At 54.1% G+C, this 16906-nt stretch overlaps 1 protein-coding gene across 1 annotated transcript in view; it reads right to left on the reverse strand.

Moving 5' to 3' along the window:
* Positions 1-14940, reverse strand: part of LOC311188307 (golgin subfamily A member 2-like) — a gene marked incomplete at both ends in the record, with an annotated part of 189411 nt that extends 174471 nt beyond the window's left edge. The window contains 4 exons of the mRNA XM_084259432.1: positions 9647-9753; positions 9846-9891; positions 12916-13158; positions 14839-14940. Of these exons, the coding sequence (XP_084115558.1) occupies positions 9647-9753; positions 9846-9891; positions 12916-13158; positions 14839-14940 (498 nt within the window). The remainder of the gene's footprint in view (positions 1-9646; positions 9754-9845; positions 9892-12915; positions 13159-14838) is intronic.
* Between the last annotated feature and the right edge of the window lie 1966 nt (positions 14941-16906).

Genomic DNA, 16906 nt, shown 5'->3' on the forward strand with positions numbered 1-16906 from the left:
GGGATGCGAGAATACGGGTGGAGGAGGAGTTGGTTAAATGTGGTAGGAGACATTTCCTGAATGCGAGCCTGTGTGAATTTTAGGAGGCAAGGAGCAAAAAGAAAAAAAATAAGGTGATCATTAGTATTGGCCCCAAGGGTGGGAGGATCCATGAGGCTACAGGATTTTGAAACCATGTGAGTGGAGACTTGGAGCCCCCGCTTTCCCTTGCCATGTCCTTGCGTAGTTTCATGAAGGCTTCCACATTTTCTTCTATAATCCTTGACTCACTGATATAGTAACAACATTCTTCCCTGAGGAACAGGTAGGTGCCCCCTTTAGCAGCCGTTCACAGGTCGAGAGCCCGTCGGTTTTGGAGCATGGCCTGTGCCAGGGAGGGGAGCTGTCTTTGTGATAATGCTAAAAACACAGAGTTTTTTTCTAAGGAGGTATCTATTCATTAACCGAAATGTTAGAAGTGCAGGAATGAAAGCCAACAAGGGCGCCAGTTTGCTAGCAGGGGTAGCTGTGATTAGAGTCCCATAGGGGGACTGAGAGTTGGGGAGTCTGGCAAGCAGCGTCCATTATCTTGGTCATGGTGGTATTGAGATTAATTGGAGCTGCCGCCAGTAGAAGCCTCTGAAGGGAAGCACAGAGGAAACAAGAGGAGGTATTAGTCCCAAAAGAGTCATTTAGGAAGGGTATAGCACTTTGGATTATATGAATCCAGGTTGAGGGTGTCTCTGTCTTTTCTGATGATGTTAGCTGATTTTGTAGGACTTGCTCTGAATGGAGGATGTCCTGGGAGACTTGGACTGTGGCATTTTGTGTTGGGACATAGTCCCTTGAGATGGACAATGTTGCCACTGGGTAGGAATGCCAGCCAGTGTGCACTGCTGCTTGGACTCCCTGTACCCAGCGTTGGTCCCAAGAATCTGAAAAAGATCGTTAACCTGTTTTGTATTCAAACCCGTATTATGACAGACTGGAGAGAACATTAGGCCTTTGTCTGGAAGGTGCACTGTACATGAGTGTACATTTGTAGGTGTTCTTGCAGTGATCTAAGGTTTGATGGTAAAAGGAACAAAAGAAGATGTTCATAGGGTTAGTAATTGATGAAAGAGTTAGGGTGAGGGTGATGGGTGCTGTGCATCCGGCCTGTGGGCATCCGCAGTACCCACCAAGTGGGTAGTCTCCATGGATCCTGAGACAAAGGTCTCCCTAACTTTGAAAATCCATGCACAGGACACTGGGCTAGGGGAGATTTTGACAAGAAATGCGCATCCGAGTAGGACCCAGGTTACGACATGCATACTGTTTGTCTTCGGGGGCACGTTTGACCCAAGAGACATGGTGCCAGGAGGGGTGTCCCAGAAGTGTTACCACTATAGGCGTGGGGAGAATGACCGTGTGTGGACGGAGGGGAAGGTCAGCTGAGGAGGTCAGGATCCGAGGCAGGACTGGGTAGGTACCGGTCTGCGTGTTCCTGGAGCAGTTGCCTGAGTAGGGAGAGGTCAATCCTGTCCGGGTAAGTGTCCACGCAGCTGGTGAACTGCAAAAGAAGAAGGTGGGCAAACTCCCCCTTGAGGTGACACACGAGCACAGGTTTGACGACGGGAACATATCTGCCAGACTTTTGCATTCAAGGAGGGGTGAAGAGCAGACTCAGGATTTGGCGTTCATTAGGCTCCTAAGTAGAGTGATGGAGGGGACAGATTGGGAATAGAGGCAGGGTCTGCAGCAGAGTCAGTGGTGGGAGCCCTTGCTGCTGCATCAGCCTTGTTATTCCCTGTGGTCACGTAAGAACTGTCCGTGTGGTGTCCTTCACAGTGGATCATGGCGACTTCAGTTGGAAGCTGCAAGGCCGCTAGAAGGTTAAGAATAAGTTTAGCGTTCATGATGGGGGACCCCTTGGTGGAGAGGAACCCCCTTTCCTGCCAAATCGCAGCAGGACTGTGAGCCATAAGGAAGGCATATGTTGAATCCGTATTGATGGTGATTTTCTTATGGTTGCTGAGGGTCAGGGCCCCGGTAAGTGCTCTGAGTTCTGCCTTATGGGAGGTGTTTCCCCCGGGCAGCTTTCCTGCCTCGATGACCTGATCGAGGGTAACCAGGGCCTAGACAGCCCTCCGCTGACCTCGCGCACCTTCGCAAGAGCTGCCGTCTACAGACAGAGTCCAGTAGGCATCTGACAAAGGGGAGTCGGCCAAACCCAGTCTGGAGGTTTGCATTTTTTCCAGGATTTCGGGACACGAATGAGCGGCAGAAGGGGGGCCAGAGACAGAAGAGGGGCTGGGTTGAGTGAGACTCACTCTGACTGAGTGAGACTTGCCAGAGGGTTTTCGATAAAGAGCACGTGGAAGTCCTGTGAGCGGGCAGGAGTGAGAGTGGAGAGCGGGCGGGGAGACAGGGGAGCCTGAAGGCGGTGCGGGGAATGTGCTTGGACAGGTCTTCCCAGAGTAATTTGAGGGGTCCCCGGGTGAGTAGAGCTGCGCCGCCAGGGCTCTAAGGCAAGGTTGCCAGCCCCTGACGGTGGGATCCATCTGCTTGGAGACATAAGCAACAGGATGCAGGGCTGGGCCCAGATGCAGGGAAAGGCCACCTGCCGCCATACCCTGACGTTCGTCTGTGCATAGGAGGAAAGGCTTTTCTGGGTCAGGAAGGCCGAGGGCAGGTGCCCTAAGGAGGATATGTGTGAGTAAAAGGAAGGCCCTGCGGACCTCCCTGGGGATTGGAGATGTCCTTCAGGGGAGGCTTTTCCTGCCTTGTACAGTGGCTTGGCTGGGAATGCAAAATTAGGGATCCAAGATGGAAGAATCCGACCAAACCTAGGAAGGAAAGGATTTGTTCTGCCGATTCAGGGGAGGGAAGGTCCCAGATGGCCTGTTTGTGGTCCACCGTCAGCTGTTTGGAGGAAGGAGTTAGTCGAAGACCCAGATAGACAACTGTGGTACTGAAAGTTGGGCTTTGGATGGGGAAACACAATTTCCTTTTGAGCACAGGAAGGTGAGGAGTTGTGCAGTGTGCTGCTGAGATTGTGGCGGAGAAGGACTGCAGAGGAGGAGGCCAGCAACATCCTGGAGGAGAGTCCAGAAAGGAGATGGACTTACCTGCTACCTTGACTGTTATCCTTGGCTCCTTGAAGTTTATCGGGGTCGACGAGTCCGGGCCTTTTCAGTCCTCAGCTGCCAAACCCAAGACTGCCAGTGGCAAGAGTTGCAGGGGCTGGAAGGACTGGCCCACCACAGCCAGGCGTGGAGGCATAGTCACTTGTCCAGTGACCCCAGATGTTGCAGGTGGGACACGGTCCTGGCAGGGGTTGGGGCATTGTCTGGACCAGTGGCCTTCTTGACCACATTTGAAGCAGGCTCCCAGCGGTGGTCGGTTGGGGGCTATGGGGCCCATTGTCGTACTCTGTGGGGTGACAGGTGCTGTGGTGGTTGGAGGAGGAGGGCTTGGCGGTCTCAAGGCAGCTACCAGGGACTGAGCTTGAAGCCCATCCTTCTGGCGACTACGGAGTTCTCTCTCTGCCCTGTCCTGTTCCTTCCGGTTGTTAAATACTGTCAAGGCCATACTCAGCAGATCCCGGATAGGGTTTGAGGACAGTTCTCAGCCTTCTTTTTAAAAAAAAAAAAAAAAAAAAAAGATTTATTTATTCATTTACACAAGAACCAGGGTACAGGCCAGATACGTGGGAGGATGAGAGGATTCACCAGAGACAGAGCGGGGAACAGAACAGGCAGACTGAGGAAATACACTGCTGAGGGGAGCAGTGGGTGCAACAGTGTGCCATGTGGGACACTCACTGGCGGGCCGGCATGGTACCGGCACTGCAGAGGCTTGGGAGAGCCTCACAGCGTGGCACTCAACCACCTGTGCCACCAGGGGAGGCCTCTCAAACTTCTTAAGCTTCTACCTAATGTCAGGGGCTGACTGAGAAATAAAATGGGTAGCCACAACTGTTGAGCCTTCATTTGAGTCAGGGACAACCCTGGTATGGGGCTGGAACGCCTCCCTCAGGCGACTAAGGAAGGCAGCAGGGTTTTCTGAGGCAGACTGGGTGATCTCCCTGAGCTTAGCAAAATTTACACTTTTGTGCACAGCCGCTTGGAGACCAGCTAGGAGACAGGCAATAAAACGGTCTTGGTGAGCCCTGCCCTGGGGGCCCTGCCTGTGTCAGTCTGGAAGCCCCACCCCAGCTCTGGGCTGGGAACTGCTGCGGAGCCTGGGGCCATGGTTGTGTCAGTCACAGGGATCTGATCTGCTTGGTCTTGGGCAGACCTAAAAACCTGCTCCCTTTTGTCAGAGGTCAGGGTGGAAGAGAGGATCACATGTAATCATGACAAGTAAGGTCACAGGCTTGGGTAAGATAAGGAAACTCTTTGGTGTAGGTGGTGGGATTGTTAGTGAAAGAGCCAAGAAGCTTTTCAGTCTGGGAGAGACCAGACCGAAAGGAAGGAACATGGACTCTAACTCCTCCTTCAGTCCCCGCCACTTCCCTGAGGGGACCCAGAAGAGGACCACCCAGAACGGGTGTGGTGGCTAGGAGGTGAAAAAAAGAGGGGAGGCTGGATTGGGGAGCTGGAGGAGGTGAAGACTGAGAACTAGAGGATCAGAGAACGTTGAAGAGGGTCCAGAGAGGGGGAGAGTGAGAGGAGTCTCAAGACTTGGAGAGTGTGGCAGGTTTTCAGGAGGGAGGGCCTGGAGGGGGCACGGGAGCACAAGAGAAAGCAAGCCTGGCCCTAAGGGATCTCTGACCATTTTCCATTGCGGTGACAGAACTCTTTAGGTCTGTAAGGACGAGAAGTCACAAGCGCCATGCTCGGGCCCGTGGGAGCCATTGTCCAATTGGTATTGAGGCCACGCAGCGCTGCAGTGAAAGATGAGACGCTTAGGGCACATATCTGGCCTAAGGCCCAAGGGACCGAGGTTTGAGAGAAGGCATCTGTTGCGAGCGTGATAGATATTCTTCAGTCAGAAGTTGGCTCTCAGAGAGAATTTTTATTCCTATATTGGTCACACACACACTTACGTTTATACAGGCAAGCCAACCCCAAGTTCTCAAAGTACCTTTGACTGAAGACAGTCACTGCGACTTGTCTCAGCCGGGCCTTCCACCTAGGTGGATGTTCTCTGGCTGTGGAAGTCTCTAGGCTCGAGGGCCCGCAGAGCAGATGGTCACGCAGGGTGTTGAGCTGATAGGACGCTTGTGCCGCTGTCAGGGAGCAGGCCGTCAGGGAGCCTTAGAAATTCATCCTGGGGGTGCAGCCCCCATCCCCCTATGTGAGCGTGCTGCTGGGGCAGGGCAGCTGCCTTGGGAGCTTTGGAACCAGGTCCAACACAGGGCAGAGGAGGTCTGACCCCTCCTCCTTATTGTGGCAACTGAGTCGCCTTCAGGAAGGCTCAGGTTGTCTGATGGCTTTGGAAAGCCTGAGGGTCCAAGCCACACCCTCGGCCCGCAGCCACCTTGCAACCAGGCAGGCCACAGAGCACCTTGCCCTCCGTGCCTGCTGTTGCTGTTCCCGCCAGCACAGGGCCACGGCCGTCCCTGTGCCCCAGGTGAAGCACCGAAGCCCGCCTGCAGGCCCGTGGACCTGGGCCTGTTGTTCCATAGTGTCACCTCTCCTTTTTCAGCCAGGGGACCTCAGTGTCGGCTGACCTGGGCAAGTCGGCTTCTCTGAGTTCTACCCAAGCTGGTCAGTAAAACTTGCCCCACAGACCTGCCTGCCCCCCCCAACCCCTACACTGATGCTTGCTCTTCTGCTTTTCCACACCAGGAAGGGCCCAGCCTCACCTATTCAACCTGCGGTCCTCCAGCCTGCTGAGGCTCCCCTCTTAGACTTATAAGCCTGTGGCCATTGGCATCTGGCCTCCTGTCCTCCCTGCCTCCCCAGGGTCAATATGGAGGACTCCTGGGCTTTCTGCCCACCCCAGGGGGCCCCCAGTGCTCCCTCCAGCCATCCTCTCAGCTCTGCCCTCCAGGTACAGTGGTATTCCCCTGTCTTTCTCCATCAGGAATGGTGGTGTCGCATCGGCCCGCGGGCCCCTACTCCTGACACTAAGGGTGACCCTGGGCCGGTAGGTTGAAAGACAGGGGAGCAGAGAGGAGGGAGCCAGAGGGGGCCGATCACATGCTGGCCTATGGGTGCACTGTCTCCTGTGTGTGAGAGGCCGTTGAGCGAGCAGGGAGAGGCTCCAGCTCCTGCTCCTGCGTCCCCCCTCCCTGTCCCCCTCCCCTCTCATCCAGAACCCCTGCCCACACCCTCCCCTGCTTCGTCTTCCCTCCCCACCTCCCCCCCAGTGCTGCAGCCCAGGCTGCACCTGCCTTCCCAGCTCTCCCCCTTCTCTGCCCTCCCCCGTTTTCTCTCTGCTTCTCTCCAGCTGCCAGCTGATCGGGTCAGGCAAGTCCATCCTGTCCTGAGAGCCCCAGGGCCCCCTTCAGCCTCTAACCAGACCCCTCCTCTTCCTGGGACACCTCTCTTCCCAAGCCTGCCTGGGTGGCTGTTCTGTGACTTGGCCCCCAGCCCCCAAGCCTCCCCCTTCATCTGTGACTTTAGTCTGTTGTGGCGGTGAGCTGACACCCCAGGCGTGACCTCGGTGACACTTGTGCCCCCTCGGTGGTATTGCTCCTGCCCTGCTCTATACATGTCTATAAATACACGGGCACACACACATACACGCATGCATCTCTGGTGCTGGGAACTGCCGGCTGTGCTGTCCTTCTGAGTCTTGCGGCCCAACTACAAGCAAACACTGTCACCCCAGCTGCTCCGGTCAAAACGTGCCACCTCCGACGACGAGCCTCCCTGCCATTCCCGGCCTGTGCACAGTCAGCCCCCCCAGCCACCTTCCTGCCCCTTCCCCGAGCATGGGGGTGCTGTCCGGGCAGCTGTGTGCTTCTGGCCGTGACCAGTCCTGCTGTCTCTTGGCCGAGAATGAAACCCATTTCTGAACAATGGGGAGCAACGTGTTGTGTGCTGGTTGTGTTCTGTGGCATTCAGTGGGAGGGGAAGTCTTAAGCATGTGGACGCAGGGGTGCCTGGGATGCCCCAGTCCTTCCCGGGCTGCCCTGGAAAGCACCTGGATGTTAGCTGGTCTTCATCTGAATCCTGCTGTGGCCACCAGGGGTAGAGTGCCAGCCTGGAGGACTCATGGGACCTGGGTGGGGGCCCCAGAGGAACAGGGTGAGAGGAGAAATGCCTAGGCTGGAAGCCAGTAGTCTGGGGTGCTGGCACCCTGCTTTCCTCCCACAGAAGTAGACCAGGTTTCCCAGTGTTGGTCATCAGAGCAGGACCTGGCCCTCCCGGGGTGGCACGCAGTGGATGGGTGGCACCTGTAGGGCCTAAGAGCTGAGCTGGGTTGGATGCCCTGACAGGCAGCTGCAGAGAGCACCTCGCACCCCAAAGTCTGCCCTCTGCTGGCAGGACCCACACCCAGCGCAGCCCCTGAGCCCAGATCCCAGGGCCTGACCACAGGGTGAGTTCCGTTTATTCAGAAACAAAAGTGAAACACCAGGAACCACTCCCTGGCCTTGCCTCCTTCCTCTGTCCTGGGCGACCCATAAATAAGTTTCCTCGATGTCAAATGATTCATAGAAACCTCCTCTCCCAGGGGCCACCGCGGCCTCCGCTGTGATACAGGGGCCGTCTCAGCCCCATGTACACATGTCCCAGCACAGTATGTACACCGCGGGGTGCCTGCACATCTTCCGCCTGGCCTCCACCAGGCACCCTGGCCCAGCTTCTGGCCAAGCCCAGTTTTCCACAGGGTTGGGGGAGTAAATGTGTACCCCCAAATTGCCTGAGTAAGCCATGCATCCCCTCTATGGGGACCTTTTATTAAAGAAGCAGTGAAGGCCACCTCTGTGCAAATCCTGGGTGGCCTCCAAGATAATCAGGCACAGAGGCCCACGGGACTTTTGTAAAGACAGCAAGTGGAGGCCACCCCCTTGTGGACTGCGGTGGCCTCATACCTGCGGGACATTTGAGAGGAGGGAAGGGGAGGCACCCTTTTGCAGATTGGGGTGGCCTCACACCTGCAGGACTTTTGTGACGGGGCACAGGGGGGAAGCCACCCCTTTGTGCATTGGGGTGGCCTCATGCCCACGGGTCTTTTGTGAGGGGCGGGACAGGAGAGGCCACTCCTCTGTGGATTGGGGTGGCCTCATGCCCATGGGCCTTTTGTGAGGGGGGAAGGAGGAGGCCACCCCTTTGCACATTGGGGTGGCCTCATGCCCGCGGGCCTTTTGTGAGCCGGGACAGGGGAGGACACCCCTTTGAGGATTGTGGTGCCCTCATGCTCGCGGGACTTTTGTGAGGGAGACAGGGTAACCTCAAGCCGTAAGACTTGTGTAGTGAGCAGAGCACCCCCACCCTTAACAGGTGGGTGCCCACAAAATAATCGGGCATACATTCCCATGGGGACTTTTGCTAGGTAGTAGGAGAGGCCTCCCCTCTGCAAATAGGGATCACCTCCAAAATAATTGGGTGCAACAAAAAGTAAAAAGAAAAAAAATAAAGAAAAATCAAAACAATTATTGAGTCCAACAAAAAATTTAAAAAAAAATTGGGTGTAAAGGGCCGTGGGGAAATTTCAAAAGGGAGCAGGGGAGGCCACCCCTTTGTGGATCTGGGTGGTCTCAAATAAACCACTGCTATCTCTTGGCTACACTCTAGACAGGTGTAGGTGCCCACCTGCCCCAGCTGGTATCTCTGTCTGGACTTAGCCCCCGTGCCGGGCCTTCAAAATGCTGCCCCACTCCACATGGTTGGGGTAGCGTGGGGGGGCACGTGGCCCCAAATTGCCTGATATAACCTAGGCCCTCTGGTAAGGATTCAATTGGTCATCAAGGAGCCCCAATGTTGTAGAAGGGAGTCCCCTAAATAACTAGTTGGATGTTTCTAGCTCCTTGTCTCTGGAAGTATGAATAGCCCAGAGATTAAGACACTGCCCTGACCTAAGAGGCTAGGGTCTGCACCTGTTTCCCTCTATTAGATAGGGGAGTTGTTGTACCCCTTTTTTAAGCCAAGGGATAAAATGAAGACTGGGAAGGAGAGCCAAAGGACAGGGGGGGAAAGCCTGGGGAACAGGGATGGGTTGGTGAGGGCCAGGTGGGGGCAGAGCCTCCGGCCCATGCTGGTGGCCTAGACCACAATTATCTTCACCTTGTTGTCATCAGCCTGGTAGAAGAAGGGAAGGCATGGGCTGTTTCCAATGGTGATGCCTTCCTGGGGGTTCTGCATTTCTTGAAGCAGCTGAATGATCTGCTGCACAGAGGTGTTCTTGAGCGGAGTCAGGCCCAGCTGGGCCTCCCCCTGGGTCGGCTGTAAGTCGTAGACGAGGCTCACCTCACTCTGTGATTTAGAGAGACAGAGACAGGATGCTGTGTGCCTGGCGGAGTGTGCTCCTCCTGCCTAGATGCCCGTGCAGGGCTTTCCTCACCTTGGCCGCTGGCAGCGCCAAGCTCCTTGGGGGCTAGTCATGCGCTAGTGGGATCAGCAGCAGGGTTCTGGGCAGGTGCTTGGAGCTTCACCCGCCATTCGTTGTGCACCTCCACCAGCCACAAAACCAGCTCTTGCAGCTCTAACAGCTTCACCTGGAAGCAGAGACACTCAGAAACCCATCCCGCCCCCACCTGAACCACCATGGAGCCAGAGCTCTGAACTACCTTCATCTCCTCTTTTTTCTGGGCCAGCTGCCTTATGGACTCCTCCTTCTCTAGGTGCTCCTTCCTCATCACTGCTTTCTGGGTCTGGTAGAGAGCGATGTATTCTCCTAGGGGGAGGGTGTGTAGATAGCTCAGCTGCTGGGGTCTCCCTAGCCTCTTCATAACACCCCAGCTTCAGGGCACAGGCCTCCCCACTCACTGATGGTGTCAGTCTCTCCAGACATCTGGATACATCGATGCTCCAGCTCCTCCATCCAGTCCTGTAAGGCCACTTTCTCCTGCATGAGCTCGGTAAAGTGACCCTGCAGCCAGACAGCGGGCTCAGGGGCTCAGCAGTGCTGGCCTGCCCAGCACCCAGCCCGCCCAGCCCTCCAGAGAACCACACTGTAGGGTAAGAAAAAACTATCAGGTTTTCTGCCCTCCCGCCATTTGGATAGAAGATGGAACCCTGCGGTTGAATGCATGCCTGATGCAGGCACCTGGAGTAGGGTGTGGGCATATGTAGATGGGATTCACCTGGGCTAAGACTGGGCTTTTAAGGGCGGCATCACGGGGACGCCAGCAGAAGCAGAGCAGCAGAAGCCGAACCGAGAGAGCAGAGCAGCAGAGACCACCAGAGAACACCGGAGAGCCCAGAAAGAGTGAAGACTTGCTGGGGGCTGGGAGGCCTGTCAGCCTCCCGGCCCCCCAGCACCCCTACTTGCCATGTACCTGATAAATCCCAATAAAAGCCTGCAAAAGCCACTGAGGCTTCCAGGACTCTCTTCTCCTGGACCCAGTCTGCTGGATCAGAAAACCTGCCCCGTGTCCATTCCTTTCTGCCTTACAATTGACGTAAGTCGGCAAGGTGATCCATGCAGATGGGTATGGAGCCCTCCGAAGACTGGGAGGGACTGAGGAGCAGCAGACTGTTTCCCTGTGACAGCACTGGACGTGTCATGGCGGCACAGGGGATGGAAAAGGTCCGGAAGCTGCAGGATGAGACCTTGCCTGGAGGAGGAGACTCCCAAGAGGACCAGCCAATGATCCCCGAGGCAGCAAGAATCGTTAGGGAAGAAAGGACCACGATTCAGAGCTCCCCAGTGTGGACAAAGGGAAAAGCCGATGAACTTGGACTAATGGACTAACAATCCCGCCAGAAGGCGGAGGACCTTGGCAAGTTTGATATGTTTTGGGGGCCCTGGGGGAGGATGGGATTGTACATCCCCGGAGATGGGAATCTGGGGGTGGCCAGTGGGCCTTGGTGGCCAAAAGCAGCCAGTGTATTGCCCAGCAGCCAGGCAGAGGAGAAAAAGCCAACTGAGAAGGCAAAAGCTGGTGCTAAGTTCGGGAAGCCCTGAGTGGCTGCTAAGCACTACGTAAGCTAAAGAAGGCCAGTGAGTCTCTTAAAATCACCTGTGGGTGTTGCCCTGTTCATTGCTGAGTGAGAGTGAGGAGCTGAGGAACCCATCCTTGGGGGACGGGAAGGGAACATGGCTTGTGGTGGGGCCCACAGCCAAAGAAGGGACCCAAGAGAGGCTGCATGTGGACCTTGCATCCACGGATCCCCGACCCATGTGCTTGTGCAGTGGGCTGGCCTGAGTGCAGGGGCCTGCGTGTCGCATTGGTGGCTATGAAAGGCGAGTGTTGGAGTGACTGCAGACAGAAACCCTGAGGGTTGGGTGATTACCCCCAAAGAGTACAGAATTGCCAACCCAAGAGTGAGTGCATCCTGGGGTGGATGCGGTGTGTGGCTTGTGGCCGAGACCCCAGCTGGAGGGGGCCGGGAGGCCTGAGGGCTCCTGGCGTGTGACGGCAGATGCCTGAGTGGTTCCCTCCCTCGCATGAGCAGTGCCTTTGGCAGCTGAAGTGGTGGATCACGTACTGGTGCCTATAGTCTTTTGCCCCTAGGTCGGTGCCCTGCCTGGACTTATTTGTGTTCTGTTATATTTCATTGTGATATATTTCATTTGCTTTTGTGGGCCATGGCTGCAGTGTTCATATTCGCCAAGAGAAACGTGTGTATAACTCGTATAGACTGTCTGGCAGGTAAAAGTATCAGGCTTTTCTGCCCTCCCACCATTAGGATGGATGACGGAACCCTGTGGTCCCAAATGCATGCCTGATGCGGGCACCTGGAATAGGGTGTGGGTATAGGTAGATGGGATTCACCTGGGCTAAGACTGGGCTTTTATTTATTTATTTATCTATTTTTTTAAATGAACTTTGTGAAGTCAGTCTCTTTTTTTTTTTTAAAGATTTATTTATTCATACAAGCACTGGGTACAGTCAGAAGCGCGGGAGGGTGAGAGAATTCACCAGAGCCAGAGCGGGGAGCAGAGCAGGCAGAAGGACCGAAGTACACTGCTGAGGGGAGCAGCGGGCGGCAGGAGAGGTCTGCGTACCGTGTGGGACCCTCGCCCTGCGGCCAGAAATCAAACCAGCGCCGCGGAGGCTGTGGGCAGCTTCAGAACCCAGCGCTCAACCACTGCGCCACCAGCGAGGCCCAAGACTGGGCTTTTAAGGGCGGCGTCACGGGGATGCCAGCAGCAGCAGAGAAGCAGAAGCAGAACCGAGAGAGCAGAGCAGCAGAGACCACCAGAGAACGCCAGAGAGCCCAGAAAGAGTGAAGACTTGCTGGGGGCTGGGAGGGCTGTCTGCCTCCTGACCCCCCCAGCACCCCTGCCTGCCATGTACCTGGTAAATCCCAATAAAAGCCTGCAAAAGCCACTGAGGCTTCCAGGACTCTCTTCTCCTGTACCTGGTCTGCTGGATCAGAAAACCTGCCCTGTGGCCATTCCTTCCTGCCTTACACACTTTCACCTGCAGTTTCTCCATGGCTCCCTGAAAGGCCTGGTGGGTCTCCCCAGGCACACTCTCCCCACCATGGCCTCGTGGCTGTCTAGGTCGTCAGGGATGCTTAGCTTTGGCAGGGGATCCTTGTTCTCCTCTTCCTCCTCCTCCTCACTGCTCAGTCCATTTACTGTTGGGGGGCAGCCAGAGGGGCTCAAAGAACACCTGGGTTCTGAAGCAGCCCTGAAAGCCAGCAAGCTCTGCTCCCTCCTCTCTGTGCAACCCTGCACCAGCAAGTCCCCAAAGGAGAAGGATCCAAGTTGTCCTAAGGGTGGCTTCCACTCTTGCAAACCCCTCCTCTGCTGAAGTCCCACTCACTTTCTCCAGTCCGAGCCAGGAGGTTCAGTGGGGCTGGCAGGTAAGAGTGAGAAGGGATGCTGCTCGCAGGTCTTCCTGCTCGGGCGGCCACCGGGTGTCTGGCACTCCAACTGCCCCACCTGTGTTTCCAGCAGCTCTTGGCGGGCCAACTCGACCTCCATCTTGCCCTGCTCTTCATGCTGCATCCAGTCGCCAAGCTGGGTGTTAAGCAGCACCGGCTTCTGCAGGACGTCCTTCTCATTGGCCAGCTGCTGGTAGGCGGCCATGAGCTGCTCGTAGGCGGCCATGTACTGCTGAAGGTGACTAAGGTAGTGGTTCCGCTGCTGCTGCAGCTCCTGACCCTCATGATATTTCTCCTCCACCTGCAGGGAGGACGCGGGGGGGTGAGGGCAGGTGGCAGTTGGCCTCCAAATTGTCACTGGAACCCAGCTGCCTCTGCTAGACGCTACCTCAGGGAGACCAGTAGTGACCATCACTACTGACCAGTGCTGCTCAGCACTCCTGGTGACAGGGGATTGGAACCCTACTTGTACTTCTGGTGGACAGTACCTGGCTGAGGTAGACACCACTTGTGGCTACAGTAAGCTCCATTTCCCATTTGTAAAATAAACCCCAAGGTGGTTGTTTACAGAGGCTGAAGTCTCTTGCAATTGTGCACATGGTTGAGAACCACAGTGATGAGTCCCCTACCGGGCACTATCCTTCCATTGGCTCTAACCTGTAGGCCCCTAGCGTATGGGGTCTGTATTGCTCCAGCCTTTGGTTTTGGCTTTGGGGCTTTTTGGCAGCTCTCTTGTCTTAGAGCCTGGGCAGGTGGGTGCCACTGCGGCCTATCCTGGCATCCCATTCATGCCCTGTGACTACCCTTTTCAGTTGGGATCCCAGCTGATGTCAGAGACACAAAGTGTTAAAACATTCTTTGTGAGTTGCTGGACAACAACAACAACAACAAACAGCTCTTTCAGACACGAGGCTCGGAGCCTTTGGTGCTGCTTTCCGGTGATGTCAGACACAGGACTGGAGGCCCAGTCTCTGACAGAGGTCTTCATCCTCTCTTCCTCCTGCAGAGGTTGGCTACTGGATGCTGCTTTTCTTCTTTCAGCTTCTGGTTCTCCTTTCTTCAGAGGCCAGGAACAGAGTCTTCCCCTTCTTTCTTTGGAGGTTGGAACAGAGCCCCTCAGCTCCCTCTAACCCTGGCTTGTATCACTCTTCAGGGTGTCCCAACATCAAGTCTGGTTGGACCATTTTTCTTTTTTTGTGCAGAATAACTGGGGTATTGGCCAGAGGTGTAGAGTGAGCAGAAAAGACAGACTGACTGAAACACACTGCTGAGGGGAGCAGCCGGCAAGGCAGGAAAGGTCTGCTGTGCCCTGTGGGTCAGATCCCAGCCAGGGATCAAACTCAGGCAGTAGTGGTGATGGTGCCGAGACTTAACCCCTAGGCCACCAGGGAGGCCCTGGACCATTTTCATCCTTGGCTGACTGGACCACTTAGCACCAATCAGCTCATAGCTTCCACCTGATTGGTCCTGCCCATAACCCAGGAAGCATGCAGAAAAGGGCAGTTCTGAGCAGCAACTGTCTCAACGGACTTGTGGTGGAGCAACAGAGTGGAGACCACCGAGGCAACTCCCAGATCTGCACCCACAAAGGGGGGGGGGACAGGCACTGTGGGACTTTGCCACCTGCCCAGGCCCCTTCCTTCAACTGCAGCAGAACTGCTTTCCAGTGCTCTCTGAAGTGAAGGATGCTGAGGCTCAACCCTGTTCAGTGAAGCACAGCCCCGGAGCCAAGTCTGGAACCAGGATGTCTCCACGTCTCCTCGTCTCTCCCCTAGTGGCTCAACCTCCAGCAGGGCAGGTGACCTGCAGTCCCGGGGAACCCACCAGTCCATGTCAAACCCTGGGCACAGGTGGTCACGGACCTGGCAGGACTGCAGGGTCACCAGTGCCCCCCAGCCCTGAGTTGGAGCTACCTATGTCCTGGCCTAAGGACCTTCCTCCCGGAGGCCTCTGAGCCCTTCCCAGCTGGCACAGGACTTACCATCTCCTTCAGCTCTGCCAGCTTCTCCTGCAGCTGGCCGAGTTTGATGGCCAGCTCGCTCTTGGTGTGTTGCTCTGTTTGGAGCGAGCCGGTCACCTCCATGTTCTGATGGGACTGGACAGACAGAAGACACAATGAGATGCCACCCAATGCAGTTGGAGACCCAGAGCTCGGTGTCCCCTCCCACATCAGGACGAGGTCATCTTCCAGCCCAGGGCACCCCAGGCACCTTGCCTTCTTGCCAAGCGCTTTCTGGGCTCCAGATCCTGATCATCTCCTGCATCCACCCTCTGTCTGGGACTCCCATGTCACCCACTATCCACGGGGATGAACACTGCCCACCTCTACAAATCAGTCTCAAAGGCCACCCTTCCAGCCTCCAGACCTTTCAGAGCCAACTGCTCCCTCAGTTGCCACATCCCACCTTGCCGCCTAGCAAAGTGTCTGCTGCCAAGGGCCCATGGGAGATGGGTAAGTGTCCAGTTGATCTGCTTCCCCCCATCCCTTCAGTTTGAGTCTCCACAGAATTTCCTTCCCCAAGGCACCTGTGCACCATCACCACAGTCCCCTGTGCTCCTCCCTCCTTCCCTCTGATGCTTCTTCCTCCTCCTCTCCTGCAGTATGTCTCTGATTTATAATTGTCTGGTTTTGTTTTGTTGTCTTTTGTATTGCTATTATTTTTTTACACTGATGTCTTATTAGGCTCCCCTATATTCCTGTTATAAGTAAAATCATCCTATATTTTTCTTTTTCCTTCTGTCTTATTTCACTGAGCATAATTCCTTCTAGCTCCATCCACATTGCTGCAAATGGCATGAGTTTATCTTTTTTTGATTGCTGAATAATATTCCATTTTATATATATACCACATCTTCTTGATCCAGTCATCTGTTTTTGGGCATTTGGGTTGTTTCTGGTTTTACCCATTGTAAATAGTGCTGCAATAAACATAGGTGTACAGGTGTTCTTTTGAATCAATGTTTTTGTTTCCTTTGGGTAGATTCCCTGGTAGTGGAATTTCCGGGTTGTATGGTAGCTCCATTTTTAGTAGACTGAGGAAACTCCAGACAGCTTTCCATAGTGGTTGGATCACTTTGCACTCCCACCAGAAGTGTAGGAGAGTTCCTTTTTCACCACATCCTCGCCAACATATGTTGTTGCTTGTTTTTTGATATGTGCCATTCTTACTGGTGTAAGGTGGTATCTCAGTGTGGTTTTGATTTGCATTTCCCTGATTATAAGGGATGTTGAACATTTTTTCATGTGCCTGTTGGACATTTGCATTTCCTCTTTGCAGAAATGTCTTTTAAGTTCTTCTGCCTGTTTCTTGACCGGATTGTTTATTTTGTTTTTGTTGAGCCGTGTGAGTTCTTTGTATAAATTTGTGATCAGTCCCTTATCAGTTGAATGGAGTGCAAAGATGTTTTCCCAATCACTGGGGTGTCTCCCTATTTTGGTTAATGTCTCTTTGGCTGTACAGAAGCTTTTCAGTTTGATGTAATCCCAGGTGTTTATCTTTGTCTTCACTATCACTGCTTTGAGTGATGTCTTTAAAGATATTTCTGAGATGTATGTCTTGCAGTGTTTTACCTATATTTTCTTCTATATATTTTATGATTTCAGATCTTATGTCCAGTTCTTTTATCCATTTTGAGTTGATTTTTGTGCAGAGTGAGAGGTAGTGGTCTAGTTTCATTTTTTTAACATGTGGAGGTCCAGTTTTCCCAGCACAGTTTATTGAACAAACTGTCCATGTTCCATTGCATATTCTTTACTCCTTTGTCAAAGATTAGTTGTTCATAAAAGTATGGCTTTATTTCTGGGCTCTCTATTTGGTTCCATTGGTCTGTGTGTCTATTTTTGTTCCAATACCAAACTGTTTTAATTATTATGGCTTTGTAGTATAGCTTGAAGTTTGGAAGGGCGATACCTCCTTTCTCCTTTGTTTTCATCAGTAGGGCTTTGGCAATTTGAGGTTTTTTGTGGTTCCATATAAATTTCATCAGTATTTGTTCTATTTCTTTGAAGAATGTCATTGAGATTTTTGTTGGAATAGCATGGAATCTTT

This window comes from Talpa europaea (assembly GCF_964194135.1).
Source record: "Talpa europaea genome assembly, chromosome: 2".
Taxonomy (NCBI): domain Eukaryota; kingdom Metazoa; phylum Chordata; class Mammalia; order Eulipotyphla; family Talpidae; genus Talpa; species Talpa europaea.